Consider the following 20089-nt stretch of genomic DNA (forward strand, 5'->3'; position numbering starts at 1 on the left):
TTTTTATTAGTACCTGATAGAAGTAATGTAGTATCTTTGACTTAAGACATAGCCCAACCATGAGCCCCTTCTCATCAATGTCAACTAGATGGAAAATTAAAGATACTGCATCTATGCAGTTTTAACCACAAGGTACCCCCAACCTCCAAACAAGGTCCTCTAGTTTACAAAGAGAATATAACATGTCAGGCTCTGGTTCCTTGAGCCCAACCCTTCCCACAGTGGAGATTTTTACCCCATTAACAGTAAAGCTCTAAGGGCTACATGTTTCAACTGGAAGGAACCATTCTCCATGCCACACCTCATTGTGGCAGAAACTGTGGGTTGTCCTCCTACTTCAATACCCACTCCCTCCTTCCTCAGTAAGAGGGCTTTCATCTGGTCATCTGCTAACCCAAGAAGTAGTAACCCAACCTATCCAAAGAAGGATGTGGCTGTGTGACTGGATTCTGGCCAACGGAGAATGAGTAGAAGTCAAGTATGTGACTTCTGGGTCTTTCCCTTCAAGGGAAAGGCCTGTGTCCTCTACTTCCCCATTCCCTTCCCTCAGGCTGGAGGGCAGGTGTAGCGCTGAGCTGCCTCAACTGTGCAGACAATGACAACTCCTTAGTGACGGGAGAGCAACAACAGGGAAGGAGTTTGGGTCCTCATTACCACCGAACCTCTGTACCAGCCTTGGAACACCTACCTCAACTGTACAAAAGAACATTTATCTTATCATTGTATCCTGAGGTCTTGTGTTAGAGGGATCTAGCCTAAAACTAACACATAATTTACTGTTTGGTGGAAAGGAAATGTAGGAAAGATAAACTTACCAACCGTTCTGCCATGGCTAGGAGAATGTTTACCGCATCCAGGCGATGACTAATGTCCTCCCAGTAAGAAGTCAGGGTAACAACTGGCTTTGTGTGGGCCCAAGGCAGGTAATAATAGTAGTTCCCTGGTGTAGAACATTGAGAGTTGATGAACACTGGACACTTAATGCATTTATGCAAACTGGGCTACTGATCGATCTGTACCCGGAATGGTTTGGGGTGATCTGGGTTTTAAGTTTTATTTGAAGGAACTGAGGGATAGTTGTTTTGGAAATCTCTCTAAAATACCCTAGTAAACTGAATACAACAATTTTAGGATCTCGTAGGGGTTCAGGATCATATGTCTGAACATCACTGATGATTCCACAATATGGCAGCAGAAAATACACAGCATAGGGGGTTAGATTGTATGTTTCTGCACAATATTTTTGTTGGAACTGGGGCCAAAAAAAAAAAAAAAACAGAATTTTTTTCTCTTTGCTAAAGCCTTAGCTGGATACATGGGGTTTTGTATTACTGAGAGCCTTATGATAGTTAAGAATTATCAGCTGACATTTTCTAGCACATCTGATATTTTAACACTGTTTATACAGAAGTTAGTTAAAAACTATAGCAATACTGTTGGAACATTTGATCAGCATTTCTCTCTCCTTTCTGTATACTCTTAAACCATTTGTTGAAACCTTCGCTAGAGCATTCTCATACTCCACTTTCTATTATGACTTATTTTACACACTAGAATGTAAACTTAAAAGTAGGGGCTATTTCTCATCCACCTGTGTTCAAATACAGCAATTCAATCTTCACAGCAACTCTGGAGAAGTGGTTGAAACTGAAGTTTACAATTAAGTGATATGGCTAAGGTCGCAATGCTGGCGAGTCACAGAATGAGGACCAGAAGCTAGATTTTCCAGGGCCTGAGCCAGAGTCCCATCCACTTCAACTACTCAATCTCAGAGTAGTTTATGGCTTGGTTGGGTGGAGCTGGGCAGAGCAGGAGCTGATTTAGGGGAGCTCAGAGTTCAGCAAGTCGCCATCTCGTGATTTTACAAAGCAGAGCCAGTGTGAAAGTTGGACATGGGAGGGGGAACTAGGGTTCAGACCCTGGCAAAGGGCCTATGACTTCTTGGGTTTGACCAGTCTTGAAGGTGCTTGAACTCCAGACACCTCTCTTCTCCATTCAACCTTTTCTTCCCACAAAGCATATACTGAGCATAATGGCTGCCAAAGGGAGACTATGCCAGATGCTTCTTGTCCTGTGGTGTACCCACTGTCAATGTGGAAGGAGAGATGGTTAGAGTGACTCTTACCATCAAATACGGCACGGCTGTATTGAGTGGTTGATGCCAAAGGCTTACAAGTTGTGTCAAACTTGTTGCCATAGTTCCCAATGCTGACTTCAAACTGAATGGCCTCGCCAACATCTTGCAACATGGTGGCTGAATGGAACACAGCAGACAGGCTATACTTCCGCCTTCGCTGATATTTCTATAAAGTACAAACAGACATGAGGCTCAGTGAAACTTGTTTTACTCTTATTTACATGTAGGTTTCTAGGAGGTGTAATTTTAAACCTAATATTTGTGTTGAATTAAATGCCAGTAGAAAATGTTCTTAAATCTAGCATTCTCTCTTGGACTCATTCAAGTGGGCAAAGATAGAAGTGCCAGGATGTTTGCTGCAGTGTTGACTGAAATAGAGAAAAAAACGAGAACGATACAAATGTCTATCTCTAAGTCACTGGTTAAATAAACTATGTTACATTCATATAGTGGAATAAAATTAATAAAAATACAAGTAGACCCATATGTGCAAACAAGGAAAAAGGGCATTTTTAGGCAAACCCACTGAATATATAGTTTAATATTGGCATATGCATGAAGAAAGTCTGGAAGAATAGGAATAAAACTGTTAACAGTTACACTGGGGAAGGTAGAGAGGTTCTGGCTAACCCTACTTTCTACCTTTTTAATTGTTTGAATTATTTAAGTATTAATTTTCTAATCAAAAACGATTTTTTTTAACAAGAAAGATTTTTAATGTAAGATTTTAAAAACAAGTGAATTTAGTTGAACTTACTTATCTGTTTCCTGAAATAGAAATAAACTATTTTTTTATATCAACTGTTTTTCTCTCTCTCTCTCTTCTTTAAAGATTTTATTTTATTTGACAAAGAGAGAAATCACAAGCAGGCAGAGAGATGGGGTGAAGCAGGCTCCCCCCTGAGCAAAGAGACTGATGCGGGGCTCGATCCCAGGACCCTGGGATCATGACCCGAGCCGAAGGCAGGGGCTTAACCCACTGAGCCACCTGGGTGCCCCATCTCTCTCTCTCTCTCTTTCCTTTTTTTTTTTTTTTTTAAATTGCCCGCTGACTGAGTGTTAATGTGTGTGAAGGAGCTGAACAGAGGGCCAACAATGACCACACTGAGAAACCTTCAGCCTAGCAGACATGATCATGAGCCCTTCTGGCCTTCCTACATTTAGGCACATAAAGTCTCTTGAATCCACCTCCTGCCTCCAAATCCTTGCTCAGATGGCATCTCTCCTTCTTTGTGGATCATGTCCCCACTGATCATTGGGTACCTTGCCTTCTTTAGTCAAACAGAGCCATGCAATGTTTTAAATTGCTGTATTTCATTATGTCCTAGGCATTCTGTCCCTTAATATTGTCCACATCTAGAACCTTTCCAGGTCCCTATTGGCAGCCAGTCTCTGTAGATACTTGCCCAGCTTGGGGTTGAGACTACAGTGGTTATTATGGTGTGACCACATTGGCTACATGCTTCACTAGAGAACTTGCGGAGACCCATGAGGGATAATATTCAAATCGTTTGACAAATTCTCACCACAGCAAGTTTAGTTTGAAAGGCCCTAGAGAAGGAACTCCAAGATCTGCAGTCTTTCCATGTGAGATCTAGAGGCCACACTGCTATCAAACTTTGGCATATGATGACCCTTGCTGTTGTTGATTTGCTTTTTTTGCATTCCTACCTTGCTACCAATTAGTGTACCATAATCTAAGTGGCAAAGTAATGACACTTTTCACTTCTAGGAAGCTAATAAAAATTACTTGATCCTGGTAGGATATTAATTAACTGATTTCCCTTTGTTATTCATTCATACCATGGCCTTCATTCTATTAAATGAATCACAATCATGGGTAGGTCTTCTGTCCTGGATAAAAATGTGTTCTTTCAAATCTCCAATGGAAAAAAGACAGTCTCTTCAACAAACGGTGTTGGGAAAACTGGACAGCCACATGCAGGAGAATGAAACTGGACTGTTTCCTTATACCACACACAAAAATAGACTCAAAATGGATGAAAGACCTAAATGTGAGACAGGAATCCACTGAAATCCTTAACGAGAACATAGCCAGTAACCTCTTCAACCTCAGCCACAGCAACTTCTTCCTAGAAACATCACCAAAGGCAAGGGAAGCAAAGGCAAAAATGAACTACTGGGGCTTCATCAAGATCAAAAGCTTTGCACAGCAATGGAAACAGGCAACAAAACCAAAAGACAACTGACAGAATGGGAGAAGATATTTGCAAATGACATATCAGATAAAGGGCTAGTAACCAGAATCTGCAAAGAACTTATCAAACTCAACACCCAAAGAACAAATAATCCAATCAAGAAATGGGCAGAAGACATGAACAGACATTTCAGCAAAGAAGACATCCAAATGGCCAATAGACACATGAAAAAGTGCTCAACATCATTCAGCATCAGGGAAATACAAATCAAAACCACAGTGAGATACCACCTCACACCAGTCAGAATGGCTAAAATTAACAAGTCAGGAAACAACAGATGTTGGCAAGGATGTGGAGAAAGGGGAACCCTCCAACACTGTTGGTGGGAATGCAAGCTGGTGCAGTCACTCTGGAAAAGAGTATGGAGGTTCCTCAGAAAGTTGAAAATAGAGCCTATGACCCAGCAATTGCAATACTGGGTATTTACCCTAAAGATACAAATGTAGTGATCTGAAGGGGCATGTGCACCAGCAGCAATGTCCATAATAGCCAAACTATGGAAAGAACCTAGATGTCCATCAACAGATGAATGGATAAAGAGGAGGTGATACACACACACACACACACACACACACACACACACATATGCACACAATGGAATACTATGCAGCCATCAAAAGAAATCTTGCCCTTTACAATGACGTGGATGGAACTAGAGGGTATTATGCTCAGTGAAATAAGTCAATCAAAGACAACTATCGTATGATCTCTTGATATGAGGGATTTGAGAGGCAGGGCAGGGGGTTGTGGGGAGAAGGGAGGGAAAAAATGAAACAAGATGGGGCCCGGGAGAGAGAAAAACCATAAGAAACCCTTAATCTCATGAAACAAACTGAGGGTTACTGGGGGGTTGTGGGGGGAGGGATAGGGTGGTGGGGTTATGGACATTGGAAAGGGTATGTGCTATGGTGAGTGCTATGAATTGTGTAAGCCTGATGATTCACGACCTGTGCCCCTGGGGCAAATAATACATTATATATGTTAATTTTTGAAAAATGTGTTCTTTCATTTACAGCAGTACTTAGACAACAGTTTCAAAAACTTCTTAAATTGTGATAAAATACACAGAACATAAAATTCACCATCTAAACCATGTGTCCAATTGGTGGCGTCGGGGACATTCCCATTGTTGTGCAACCATCACCACCATCCACCCACAGAAGTCATTCTAGCTTACAAAATTGAAATCCTGTACCCATTAAACCCCAGCTCCCCATTCCCAGCTATTTTCAGTTTCTAGGAGTCTGACTACTCTGGGTATCTCATGTAAGTGGAATCAAACAATACGTGTCCTTGAGTGACTGGCATACTCTACTCAGTGTAATGTCCTCAAGATTTAGTCCCATCGCAGGCTGTCTCAGAGTTCCCTTCCTCTTTAAGACCTACTAATTCTGCATTGCACTGCTGAAAGACAAATGGAAGTATATTAAAATTTTTAATATTTTATTTGAGCAAACATGTATTTGACTGGGCAGTGACAAAGCAGAAGCAATTAAGAGTGCTCTACCTGCAAGAGCCAGAGGAAAAGACTTTTATAGCACAAATGTGGAAGGAAAACAAGGAAATTATTTGATTGGCTAGAGCTTAAGTGGTTGCATTATTTGGGAAAGCCTAGAGGGTTAATTGCTATTTTTTGCCCTTTGGTTTTGATTTTTCTTTTCTTTAAGATTTTATTTATTTGAGAGAGAGAGATAGAGAGAACGCGCGCATGTGCAGGGGCCGGGGCGGGGGTGGGAGGTTAGAGCGAGAGGGAGAAGCAGACTCTCCACTGATCAGGGAGCCCAATGCGAGACTCAGTTTGATTTCTTTTCTTTTCTTTCTTTCTTTCTTTTTTTTTTTTTTTTTAAGATTTTATTTATTTATCTGACAGACAGAGATTACAAGTAGGCAGAGAAGCAGTCAGAGAGAGGAGGAAGCAGGCTCCCTGCTGAGCAGAGAGCCCGATGCGGGGCTTGATCCCAGGACCCTGGGATCATGACCTGAGCCCAAGGCAAAGGCTTTAACCCACCGAGCCACCCAGGCGCCCCTCAATTTGATTTCTTAACCTTGAGACATTTATAGGCTTGTGTTCTGGTTTGCTTGTTTAGGCTGCCAAGGCACGAGAGTCACTTTTTTTTTTTTTTTAAAGATTTTATTTATTTATTTGACAGAGAGAGATCACAAGTAGGCAGAGAGGCAGGCAGAGAGAGAGGAAGGGAAGCAGGCCCCCTGCTGAGCAGACAGCCCGATGTGGGACTCAATCCCAGGACCCTGAGATCATGACCTGAGCCGAAGGCAGCGGCTTAACCCACTGAGCCACCCACGCGCCCACGAGAGTCACTTCTAATGGTGTCTTTTTGTAATAAATTCAGCAGTGTGTATATATTACATTTGTTTATCCATTCATCTATTGATGGACAGCTATCAATGGACTGCTTCTACCTTTTGGTTATTGTGAATAATGCTGCTATGAGCATGGCTGTGCAAATATCCATTTGGGTCCCTGCCTTCAATTCTTTTGTGTATATACACAGCAGTGGATTTCTGGATCACATGGTAATTCTATTTTTAACTTCTTGAGGACTGTTTTAAAAAACATCTGACACTGACTGTAGTTTGCTGTCTTGAAGAACCCCAGGACATTCTGCTATTACAAAATCTCCGTTTTGGTTAAAGGAATTTCTGACATGGTATAATGGAAACCTCCACTAGGATTTCATCAGAAATCCCTCGGGGTCTCAAACGTTTTTGAAAGTCTTTCTAAAACATTGGTTTGAAACCTTAGCTGCATATTGAATTACCTGAGAGGCTTTCAAATATACTCAGAGCTGGGCCCCACACCCCAGAGACTCTGCCTAGCACTCGGAACCCAAAAACTTCCCTTCATTAGTCCACTGTCATTCTGATAGAGAGGGTTTCAGAGACTTTTGTCATTTGTCAGGAGCCCCCTTCACTACCCACTAAGTAGTAAGCTTAATCCTCCAGAACTGACCATGGTTCAGTACTGCTATGGGAAGTCTGGGTTTGGTTTAAACCATGTGAACATTAGAAAGTAGGAAGTCATTTGTATTACTTAAGAACTTGGAGATACAGCACAACTTCTTCTTTGTAAACCAACTGGGATGAAAGAAGAGAAGCAAAAGAGCAAAAATATGAAACATAACTGGGGCCCAAGTCCGGGCCCAGAAACGGTGATGAGCATTGAAGCTGGAGCCATCTGCTAATGCAGGCGCTGCCGAGAAGAGAAGCGGTCGGTGCCTGGGGAGGCTCTGGAAAGGGTGGGGATGCTACCTCTGGCTGGGCTGGCTCTGCCTTGCACACCTCCACGTGGCCATGATTCCATTAGATCGCCCTGGATTTTCCTGAGCATAGCTTGCAGTCACCTGCAGAAGCTCTGGTAGTCTGAGCTCTAAGACAGTAATCTGGGTTCTGGCCATCACCACGCCTCCCAGCAGATCCAGCACACACTGGGAGCCGCCACTCAAGATGGAGCAGCTCCAGCTCCACAAAGAGCAGGCCATCCAAAGTATGCTCACCCGCCCCAAAGCCAGGCTCTGGACTGTTGCAGCTGAGAATTCCTGCCCTCCCCCAGACCTTTCCCACTTCCTCTGTGCCTTCCGGGCTCAAAGAGGTGGAGAGAAGAAGGAACAACCAACATAGTTCAGAGAAGTCTGGAGCCTCAACTTTTGTTCCCTGAGTAGCCTTGGGGCAAAACTGCTCATAACAGGGCAAGTTAAAAAATGTAAATGATGATCTCTTGAACACTGATGGATATTTCTTTGACTCTGTAAGGCCTTGGAGCTCTCTTTCTAATCATCAAAGACCAGTGCGTGTTGTAGATGGAAGTGTATAGGGTAGAGTGTCAGAAGTAAATTTGGGGAAGGGGGTTATTTTTGTCAAACAGAATACTGAGAAGGGGTAACAAGTCAACAGCTCTTAAAAGTGGTTGTGGGGCCACTAGGCATGGGACATTCAGGGTCAGTGACAAGGAGGCTGTGCCAAAGAAAACTGCCTAATTTGCCACCTTTGGTCTGTTTACCAAAGATGGCTGGCCACTGGTGGAGCTGGTGGAAGAAGGGAATGTTCTACTTCAAGCAAGATCTATTGAGCACTTATGTAGGCCAGACTGATGGGAGAACTCAAGGAGGCTCTAACTGAATAGCAGACAGGCTGCATGTTCATAAAATGCTCCTGCAGTACTTTAGGTCCAACATGAAAAGACTGAGAAGGAGTAGAGGAGTAGAAGAATCTGGTCTAGGAACAGATTCCAGATGGTAGAGACAAAACAGCAGGGTCCTTCAGGGGCCAGGCTGAGGTTCCAGAAGCCAGCAGTGTCTGAATAGGGATGGGATTGCAACACTTGATCTTTTACCTGTCTGATCCCTTAGGGAAGTGCTACAGGTTGAGCCCGTTTGCATCTCTCAAAGGATCTCTTGATTGGGGCAACAGGAGGTGGCACAGCTCGGGGCTCTTTGGCAACCAAGTAGGAAAAATTCACTCTCCCTCTGTGTTCCTCCTTTACCATCAGAGGACTACCACACTCTCAACACTACACAGATGTGTGGGGGATTTTCCCACACCAAGCAATTCCACAACACCAGCTGGGCATCCAACAATTTACCTCAATCCTGACACTATCTACCTGAGGACACATTAAGGGCTCAGTCCCACAAGGCTGCCCCTCCCCTACTTTAGATGCCAGTCGAAAGTCCTGGTTCCGAGCTGTTGGCTCTAAGGTGGAGGTTCCCATGACTTCCTCCTCAGGTTTGATTACCTGGCTAGAGCAGCTCACAGAACTCAGGAAAAGAGTTTTTTTTTACTGTTTACTAGTTTATCATAAGAGGATATGATAAAGGTTACAGATGGATGTCCAGACAGAAGAGCTGTGTTGGGCAAAGTATGTGGAAGGGACAAGAGGTCTTGGACACAACACTCTCCCAACACTGGTATGTGTTCACCAACCCAGAAGCTCTCCGAATCCTGTATTTTGGGGATTTCTACGGAGGCTTCATCATGTAAGTATGATCAGTCATTAGCTCAACTTCTTGCCCCCCTCTTGAGAACGGGAGATGGAGCAGAAAGTTCCAAACTTCGAATCATGGCTTGGTCTTTCTCAAGAGTAGCCTCAATCTAGGAGCCCATGAGTCACCTCATTAGAACAAAAGACTTTCCTACTACCCAGGAAATCCCAAGAGATTTAGGAGCTCAGTGTTAGGAACCATGGCCAAAGAGCAAATACTAGTACTATTATCTTACAGCAAGGAAGTTGCCCTCTTCAATGTTACCAGAAGTTTCATTACTTGCGTATGACCCAGAACACGGGATTTTTGAAAACGGGGAAAGGGTCAGGATCAACCTTCTAGACTGACGGCTTTCATTACTCCTCCTAGCGCTCATGCAAATCTGCTCATCTCACCCTCTTACGAGGCTCCTGGTCCCCTGCACTGTGGCTAAGTCTTCAGAATCTCAGGTCCTCTCTTGTTTTTTTTAATGTTACTGGGGTTTTGGTGTAGAGATTTCATTTCTGCTTTTATTAAATTTATGACATAAGCCATTTTTCTGTCTGGGTTTATTTATTTGGATCAAAGAACACTGTTTTCTATTTCAGTTTTTAAAAAGCTGTTCTCTTATATGATTGACATATACTGTGGACACTATATATTGTTGACTTTTTGGGGTTGTTTTTTGTGGTTTTTTTATTTTTCTTTTATTTTTACTAAATTTATGACCTATGCTTCTTTGTTTGTATGTGTTGAATCATTCGGAGTAAAAAAGCAAATTGGGTTTTGCATTCTAGTTGCCATGCTTTGTTGAGCCTCTCCCTACCCCTCCTTCCTCTCCCACCTCCATTATGAGTGCTTAAAATAAAAAGGATCATGGACTTAAACTGTGTTCTGGTGACAGAACATAGCAAAAGAGGCACTATATTTGCCAAGAACCCATGACAGCCTTTCTGCCTAAGGCCAAGGTCCAGCTGGCATCCTCAAGAGCTGATCTGTAATGACCCAAGTCCAGAACCCACCCACGCCACACCAGCTGTCTCCACGGAGGCTTTTGGGTGGTTTCTAGCCATTTTCTGTCATGATCCTCACAGTAAATGGCATGTAAGCTGCTCCATTTTACCCCCCACCCTCTCTTTTACCTCCCCACCCCCATTTCCTAGATTTGTTCTTAAGATCTGTGACAATTCCTGGGCTTCCGAGTTGATCATCATCAACTGTGGGGTGGAGAGAAAGACTGACCAGAACCTTACTGACTGGCGGAACCTGCTGCTTTTGGCTCTGTGTCTTTTTTAATGAGTAAAATGAGTAAAAAGCCAAAAGAAAATAAGTTTACATTGCATGATCCTGCAGCAAACACTTCATCTACAGACACTTCCTGATTTATGACCGATTCTCCAGAAGTAAGATTTGAAAAGTCAGGGTAAGTCCAGAACTCAAGGTCTTCAATGGTCCCTTTTTGCTATGTGCTATGGCGGATTTATCATTTGCAAGGATGATGTTCCTGAGATCAGAGCAAGCCCTAAAATTCAAGAGCATCACAGTATTTTATCATTACCTCCACGGAATGTAACAAAGTAACTGAAAAAATGGGGGCGGTGAGGACAGACTCCTTCAGACCTAAGTAAGAGTTGCACACCAGTGTCAGGAATAGAGAAGCCCCTAGACTCAATCTCAGGGAGGTGCTGGGTGGTTGGCTAGGTGCACTCACCAGCACGTGCCTTTCTGGGCAGCTGACTCAAATCCTCGCCTCAGCAAAATCACTCCTGGCTACACATCAGAAACTTTGGGATAACTCGAGAGTAGTCAAAATCATTAGTTAACGCTAAGAATGGCATTGTAGCATCATTGATATTTTAAGTCACAAATGGTATTATTTAGGTGTCTGTACATCAGTGGGGATAGGTAGAGGGATAAGGAGTAGAGTGATGGAGAGAGACTCAATAATTTCTCAAAGACTCATCTCCCAAGAGTTAATGTAATAACCTGTCCTTTATAGCCACTTGCTTAGGAGGCTGATAAAAAAAATAAAAATCTGCCCTAAATTTTTTATAAGGTAAATTAATAAAAACTGGGAAAACTAGGTCTTAAAAATTCTAGGCAGTTTCTGATTCTAGAAGTAGAAAGATGAATTCACATTCAAGGTAGACCACTGCTTTGCTTTAGGAAAACTGCTTGGATAGACCTTTGACTATAATATAAAACGAATACCTACCAGGGTTCTTTCACAACTTAAATAACCTAAATTCAACTGTCCTATTTGGTAACATGAAGTGTGAGCATATGTTTTGGCCAGGACTATGTTCTAATCTGTGCTCATGTAAGGGGAGAAGCATTATTTTCCCTGTGTGAAGCTAGACTGATGCCCTGTGGCTTGCTGGTAGTTGTGTAAGTTCCTTCCTGAGCCTGAGGGTTGCAGACAGAGGTAGCCTATGAAAGGATGTGTGACACAATCTTCTCTTTCAGGGGAAGACAAAGGCACTGCATTAAAAATCTGTGTGGCTCACGAATGGACTAAACATGCCAGGACTGGAAAATCCAGACTATACTGCTTTGGACTCTAACCTCCTAATATTGTCTTCTTGGGAGTCAATGAACAAGGCCACAGTGCTCTGGGGTGATGGGGGCAGGGGAGGGGGTAGGGAGTGGGGAGGGAGAGTTTCCTCTAAAGGGAGAGGATATTCTCTGGGTCATTCATCCTGAAAGGCACAAATCTCATAACAGGAGATAAGAGACTGCTAGAAGGAAGGAGAAAGCCTTGTTTGGTTGGGAACTCTTGGCAGTTGGACATGGACCCTGAGGTGGCCATGTGTACAGGGTGGTGCTGGGGGTAGGGATCGATGGGGAGCTGAGTCCTGCTGCAAGGAAGCAGGTTGAAGAGAGACAGGGAGCCCAACTGTGAGAGACCCAGAGAGCTGGTGTGAGCCCAGAGGCTTTGAGATGAGGCATCTTAAGCAGCTTCTTCAAGTTTTTCATTTCACTGTGTATGTCCCAGACTGGAGGTAAAAGCTTTTCTAAAGTTGCAGTTTCATTTCCGATGTAATGTAGGGAAATTAGAGAAGGGTCTACCCTGTGCTTGGAATGGAAGTGAAGGGGAGAGAAGCAGCCGGAAGAGGTTTGTTGGGTGTTGTGGGGGGGTGGGATCCAGCAAGGAGTGGCCTTGGGCAGAGGGGCACCAGTGAGCCGGCTGCTCTGACCAAAAATTCAAGTTTCTGGAACAGGTAAGCCTCAACCTGGTATTCTCAGAAATAGATGGGGGCAGATGTGGTACACATACACAAAATGGAATATTATTTAGCCACGAAAAAGGAAATTTTGTCACTTGTGACAACACGGATGGACGCTGAGGGCATTATGCTAAGTGAAATAAGTCAGAAAGACAAAGACAAATACTGTGTGATATCATGTATACGTGGAATCTGAAAAAGCCAAACTCATAAAAACAGAGTAGAAGGGTGGTTACCAGGGGTTGGGAGAGTTGGAAGATGTTGGTCAATGTGTATAAACTTGCAGTTAGAAGAGAAATAAATTCTGGAGATCTAATGCAGAGCACAATGATCACAGTCAGTGATACTGTATTACATACTTCAAAGTTGCTCAGAGACTATATCTGGAAAGTTCCCACCATGGAAAGAAATTACAATTATGTGATATGATGTGACGGACATGTTGACTAACACAACCAGTGGTAATCATAGTGCTAGTATATAAATAAACCACATCAACACACTGGGCACCTTCAACTTATACAGTGCTATTTGTTAATTGTTTTTTGAAATTAAAAAAAATATATAAAAAACTAGTATAGTTTATTTTTAAAACCCATAATAATGGTATACGATGTGTTGGAAATCAGTTCGTGAGCAACAGAGACAGGGCTAATTTAATATTGACCTATCTATCCCATATGTTAACAAATCTGTACTGTAGATGTCAATTAATAGACCAGGAAAAATGGGGCATTTAACAATTTCATGATAATAATATTCTTTTGATATTTATTGCCTTGAGTTAATAACACTGAAAAGTTACTAGGAAAAAAAAATACATCTGTAGCTCTCTACCGTATGGATCATGGGTGTTACACAAAAGTTGTTTCCCCAGAGGGGAAAGAGATGATTAAAAAAGAAGAAGAACAAGAAGAAGAAATGGTTGGGAAGATGGATTTGGAAGACTTCCTGTCTTTATGGAAGAGTGGGGCTCTGAGCTGTTGTAATGTGGGCATTAATATAAACACTCCCTCATATGCTGGGATCCTGAGATATGCCTCCTTCTGAAAGTGGTAATTATTAGCAGTGGCACCTATGCCACTTGGGTTGGCTCTTACGGCCACCTTCCCACGAACACACATCCCAATTGTAAAAGGCCATTCAGTTTTGGGGTATCATCACTCTTGCCAGATTTTGGTAGGGTATTAACAGCACAAAAAATGAAGCAAGACTCATCACCCTCATGGGGCCGTTTTAGATAGATCAAGAGGGCATCAAATAGATCAAGAAGTCCTTGTTATGACTCATGTCTCTCTCTAACTCTCTCACAGCTGACCCTTCAGTTCCTGGAGGTCCCCACGAGCCACCAATCCTCTAACATACCCTTTTCCATTCTAAGCATCATCCACAATCCAACAATTACCTCCACAACCAGCAGGTCATCATTTGAAATGGGCTCCAACTTTTTGTCTGGTGGTGTCTTTTCAAGAAAAGTGCTTAATTCAACCAAGATTCTGCCTCTGTAGGCAACTCCTTCCCCCTGAAAGGCAACAACACAGGATTATTCCTCTAGGTGTGAAACACCAGCAAAAAGAACTCCTTCTCTAGTCAGACTCAGCCAGCTACAACTGTGTTTCCTTCCCATGGCCCTAACCTCCAAAATCAGTCAGTCAGTAGCTCTCTCAGTTGAATTCAGGTCTTTGGTATCTGAAAGAAAAGTCAGTGACTTGAGGAAGGATCCCAAAGAGAGCCAGGGGAGCCAGGGCCGAAAGGGATCTTAGCCATGACTGAAGTCAGAGGCTTTCAAGCCATGCTCTGAATCCTGAAGGGGTTTCGGGAGCCTGGGTGTGGGAGTGTACTCAAAGTCCCCCTCAGTCCCCCTCACCCTACTTTAGTAGAGTGGCTCTGAGTTTATCTGCATCAACCTGGCTCCTTCTCTCCTCTTTTCAGGAAGGAAAGGCTGCCATGTTGGCAGCCAGGGCAAGTCTCAGAGTAGCCAGGAAATAAAAGAGGAAGATGTTCTGGGTGTGGCTGAGCATGAGGATGCAGAGTGGATACTTCCTCCAGACCTAGCAGTTCTGGCAATAGAACTTTCTGGAGAGGAAGGGAAGGCTTTCACCTCCACAGCCAGAACTTTAGCCCTGCCCCCTCAGGGTTTTCTCTCTACCACAGTCCCTTTCTTGGGCCTTCAGAGCTGACTCTAAGCCATTACTTCTAATGTGTTGGAAAGAGCATTTTTCTCATCTCTGGGCCTCTGTATCCTCATCCATAAAATGAAGGTGTTGGATGGGATATGGCATGGTGAATGGTTTCTTCAGGCATGTCACCTCCAATCATGTGGTACATTCCTAGAACACAGTAGTGAACAGAATTCTGAAGCAATACATTTGCTTCGTGGGAAAGAGCCAGCACTGATCACAGACATCTGCCCTAAGTGCAGGCCCAGGGGAACGGGTGTACTGCGCATTCCTCATTGTCAAATTAGATGGTCTCCAGGATCTTCTCCTAACCTTGCATTCAAAGATTTGAGGAACATGGGACATCTGTCCTTTGACCCCTAATCAGTTGCATATCAGGTCTGTTTGTGTATGTGTGTGTATGAGTCCCCTAGATAGGAGACTTAATTATAACCATTATAAGAAAGAATCACATTAATCAGTGTTCATTAATAGTAAACCTTAATTGAGAAACTCACCTTTCCATTATTTAGCTCATCATAGGGGTCTGGGAATCCTGTGTACTCTCTGGGGCTTCCATAAAGGTTCAGGTAACATGGTCCAAATGTTGGAACAAAGCCCACTTCTGTTTCTCCTGTATTGGCTGAGGGATAACATCATTATTAGACTCGGGGTTTTTAACACTCAATCTATTGAAATAAATATTAGTTATTAGTTAGCTGAGTGAGAGATTTTCCTCTAATTTGTGAGTTAGTTGTATTAGCACAAATGATAAGCACTTGTGAGGCTTGCCATATTTCCCTTTTCTTATTGCTATAAAACATTAAATAAAAAACATTTTGGGGGTAGTTCAGGTAAACTTATTATTATAGAAAAATAACTGCTCTTCAAATGAAAGAATAGTAAGACTTACAAGTTGATCTTCACATTTTTTGCAAGTTTCTAAGTGGCATTGTATTAAATGTGTCATTGGTGATTGGGATAAAAGATCATACTGTTTGGGGAAGTCACTTAACTGATGTATAACAGGTTAACTCTATTTGTTCCCCCAAAATGCCACTTAGTCTAAAGTAGCTAGTATAAGTAAGGCACATGCTATTAAAAATACAAGACATTTAAATTTTTCATAAATAACAATGAACTGTCTGCCTCTGGCTATGACATATGATATTTATAAGCAACATAAAGTTCCCATTCATAACATTCTCTGATGAGCACCCAATAGGCTCCACATTTCTGTTACTTTGTCTTACTAAGCAAGACTGCTCCCCAGTGTAATGAAGGGAACTGAGGGCAAAGTAAAGAAATAGTGGCGTCAAAGGGAGATGGTGAGTGAAGTCAGGGAAATGTAAGGGCTGCCTCCAACCACCTGAATGCCCCCATATGGAAGCAGGATGAACTTGTTTCCAAAAGCAAAGCTAAGGACACTGACGGGTACTGCAAGGATGCATTCTTTGTTTCACTCAATATGAGGAAGAACTTTCTATGAATTAGATGTGTCGAACGATGGGACAGATGGCACTTGGGACAGAGGAAATGTTGAGGCCAAGACTTTCAGGATTATCAGCAAGACAATTCCCCTATGGATGAGAAATTAACTACCTCACATCTATGGCCCTTTCCAACTCTATGCTTAAATGTAAGGAAGAAAAGTAAATGTGGAGTGACAGGTGAATGGAAGGCCCATTAATGAACAGTTGATGAAACTGTATTTAAGTACTTTTTTTTTTTTAATTTGAGGCTCTTCTACATGTGTAAATGGGCCTGGGTTCTCTTAAGATGAGTTAAGAACCAGGGCGCCTGGGTGGCTCAGTGGGTTAAAGCTTCTGCCTTTGGCTCAGGTCATGATCCCAGGGTCCTGGGATCCAGCTCTGCATAGGGCTCTCTGCTCAGCAGGGAGCCTACTTCCCTTCCTCTCTCTGCCTGCCTCTTTGCCTGCCTGTGATCTGTCAAGTTTAAAAAAAAAAAAAAAAGATGAGGTAGGAACCATGCACCTCCACAGAAATTAGTTGAATGGAAATCTCAGTGAAGAAAGCAAGAGAAAAGAAAAAATTAAATTAAGATGTAGAAAAATGATAACTGACAGCCTAGGAGTGAGATTTGGTAACACCCTAGAGGGCCATATTTCACGCCTATGTTTGGGTTTCTTGTGAAACCCAAATAGGGACCAAGAATTTTTCCAAAAGAGATTTCTCTGGATTGTGCTACCACGTTACCAAATGAGCAGGATGAAATAAATGGCTTTTGTATCTGGACATATGAATTAGTTTGGTTTTATCTACTCTGGCATATGGAAAATGACAAAGTTTACTAATTTTTTATTAATAAGCATGGTTTAGATTTTTTTCCTTGCTAGGATATCTGTGAGGAACTAAAGTAGAGGACTAAAGCAGAGATCCATAGTGAGAAAAGGCAGTCACTTCCAGAAGTTGAATCACAGAATGTTCAAGAAAGAATGGACATTAAAACTCTTGCACCACAGTCCTGCCACATTATGGACGGGCAAACTGAAGCCCACTGAAGTGACCTGATTTGTCAAAGATCCCTCAAGATAACCGCTTTAAGCCCAGATCTTGAGTTTCACAATTCAAACAAGGGTGCCTCCTAGTACATCACCCATCCCTCTGGTGGAGCCCCACCCCACCCTCAGCCAGTCTGCATGGGTGACGACTTATGTTGTTTGTCATGAGTATTTGTTTTTCATTAAAAATTTCCAGGGATGGAGACACACGTTGTCAATAATGATCTCCTGCATGTCATTATGATTGATAAATTGCTTAATTTGTTGTGTCCAAGCAACTCTCTTTTCAGGTATTTTAACCCTTTGACTTATTGGTTGTGTAGTAACACGGAGAGCCTTCCTTCGATGTGCTCACACCTCAGAACTGTCTCCTGAGAAAGCTGAGAGTCTCACAAGCTAAGTCTCTTCCTGCCCCCAAACTTTCCTAACCCACTTTATGCACAACTTTCACATCAAACTTCCAACAAACAAAAATTCCCTAGGCTGGCCATCAACCCTTTCCTCTGACGCGCTTTTCAAACAATATTTTCTGCCTTTGTTCACCTCTCTGAGACCTCTTTGCATTTTCGATTTCTATAAGGTATCAGTTTATATTTTAAGTTTTGAACTTCAACATAGCTGCTTATTTTGGACAACATTATAAATTCCCTTGGTGGGTAGGGAAGGATTCAAATGTATTTTATTTTGATTCCCTAAACACTGAGGACTGGTTCTACCCTGGGGAGCTACCACATAAATATTCTTTATTGGCTGGACAAATGCAAGAAGGAATGAAGTGTTACCAAATCTGCCTAGTTCGTTATAAACCTCAAGACTACTGAAATGTTCATATAAAGTCTGATGATGAGATAATAAGGATTTTTTTGAAAATGAATACGAATGGGGCATCATGCCAATAACACAAAGGCAGACAATAATGCTTTAAATGTGCAAAACTTTCTCACTTCCAGTATCTCTTTTCCCTCTCATCATGATCCTGGGTAATTAGCATGGCAGGAATTACCATGTTTACAAGCTTCTGGAAACCTAAGAGTTCTCATGTATTTGAGGAACCATACTTATAGGGGTTGTGATGGTCAAAGGTGAGACCACAGAGCAAACTTGCAAAGAATGGCCAGTGCTGTACAAACCAAAAGACATGTCATGATCCCCCCAATTTGGAAGATGAAGACCTTCGAGGTAAAATCGTTCAACATCTTCCAACCAGAGATCCATGTTCAAAGTGAGGAGCATTTACTGCACACATTTTGAACAACTGATTAGTGCCCCACATCTCTACATACTGAACATAAACAACAATGGCAGACAAGGTTCTCGCTCACAAACGATTATTCACAGGGACACCAAATAGGCTGGTGTGCATCTAGGTGAAAACGTGAGATGGTAGCAAAGTCTGATGAGCGCGTTTGTGTTAAGCTCAGCCACACGCAAGACAAACACACGGCACAAGTACAAAAATTAATGCTCTAGCAAAACTATTTTTGAGACCACAAAACGTCAAAAAAAGAAAGTTTAAAGACAGTCAATTGACACATTCTTAGTAAGACAACATTGAATAGGAAAATCTAGAAGATAGCAAAATCACAAAGCATAAACCTGTATACGATGCAGCCCCAGATCCCGAAGATGAGAAATCTATATAGTAAAAATATGACTGGTTAAACAACAAGAGAAACATGGGCATTATAACAGAGACATCCAACAAGTTAATTAAATCCAGCGTAGGTGAGTGGTTTAGCAACACCAGAAAACCCCAAATTCAGACCCAAGTGACATGACCCTTCTGTAATTTATACAAAACTCATCAGTGAAATGCAAAATAGCTCAAACCTTTGGGACAACTGGAAGAATCTCCACACATTAAATAACTCAAATCTCTCCAGCCCTATGGGAAGGGTGAGCTCCTCAACACCAAAAGAGGCCTGGTGGAGTCACCAACATTTCGTGTTTTTTATAAAAGATGCACTTGTCTTGTGTCTGACTTAATTGGGACCAAGGTCTGAAAATCCAAATTAATTTAGTCTGAGGCTTCCCAGGTAAGGGCTTATAGTTTAGATACATTATTTGTTTCTTTTGGAGTGGGGTTGGGGAGAATGCCTGCTGCCTTTTGTTATTTTGAGTGCTTTACCAGACAGTCTGCAGGGCCTACAAGGAGACAGAAGGCCTCAGAGACAAGGCTGAAGCCTGCATGTAGCAATTTCTGGGTTTTAGTGCTTTTGGATGTTCCTGCCATATCACTAAGAAAAATGCTTATACAAATACGTCTTGAATAATTACCTCATCCAAATAATTATTGAATGACTTCTTACCAAGGATGAACAGATTTAACTCATTTTGACTCTCCCTACCCACATAGTTTTGGTATGATTTTTTAAGTACTCTGTTGGTTACCATTATGATTTAAACTAGCCTTTCTGTCTGGATTCCTTACTTGATAAAGAAGAGGCTGCCAGCGGGTCTACCCTTCCTCCTCTCCCCTTCCTTCCTCCACTTCTAATCTCTGTCTTCTGTATTTTTACATCAAAATGGGCAATAACATTAATATTCTGTTCAGAGCTTTGGCTTTAGGGTAAAACAAAGAAATCAAAAAATAATTAGTAGTGCTAACAGTATAGCCACCATGCAAATAATGTCTCTGGAGAGGAAAGAGTTGTGATTACATTTCTTTTGTTACAGCGCCAGTCATATGGTCCTCTTCGCAACTCAGCAGAGGATGTACAGATGGGATCTTTCTTAGCTTTTAACATTTGGCAAAAATAATGGCTACATGTGACTATATTTATATTTGAACCATATCTTTTTTTTTTCTTCTTGAGAGAGGAAATCTCTATTTTCTTCATATCTCTA

At 42.2% G+C, this 20089-nt stretch overlaps 1 protein-coding gene across 6 annotated transcripts in view; it reads right to left on the reverse strand.

The window, feature by feature from the left end:
- The window catches only part of MYOF (myoferlin), a 158976-nt gene that overhangs the window by 61771 nt on the left and 77116 nt on the right, over nucleotides 1-20089 (reverse strand). For 4 of the 6 annotated variants that reach the window (XM_032314142.1, XM_032314139.1, XM_032314141.1 and 1 more), the window contains exons 17-21: nucleotides 18839-18877; nucleotides 15240-15364; nucleotides 13968-14084; nucleotides 2126-2303; nucleotides 816-940 (exon numbers count right to left, since the gene is read on the reverse strand). In XM_032314142.1, coding sequence (XP_032170033.1) covers nucleotides 816-940; nucleotides 2126-2303; nucleotides 13968-14084; nucleotides 15240-15364; nucleotides 18839-18877 — 584 coding nt within the window. The remainder of the gene's footprint in view (nucleotides 1-815; nucleotides 941-2125; nucleotides 2304-13967; nucleotides 14085-15239; nucleotides 15365-18838; nucleotides 18878-20089) is intronic. The other 2 variants (XM_032314143.1, XM_032314140.1) reach the window with 1 other exon arrangement.

This window comes from Mustela erminea, chromosome 14 (genome assembly GCF_009829155.1).
Source record: "Mustela erminea isolate mMusErm1 chromosome 14, mMusErm1.Pri, whole genome shotgun sequence".
In the NCBI taxonomy this organism is placed as follows: domain Eukaryota; kingdom Metazoa; phylum Chordata; class Mammalia; order Carnivora; family Mustelidae; genus Mustela; species Mustela erminea.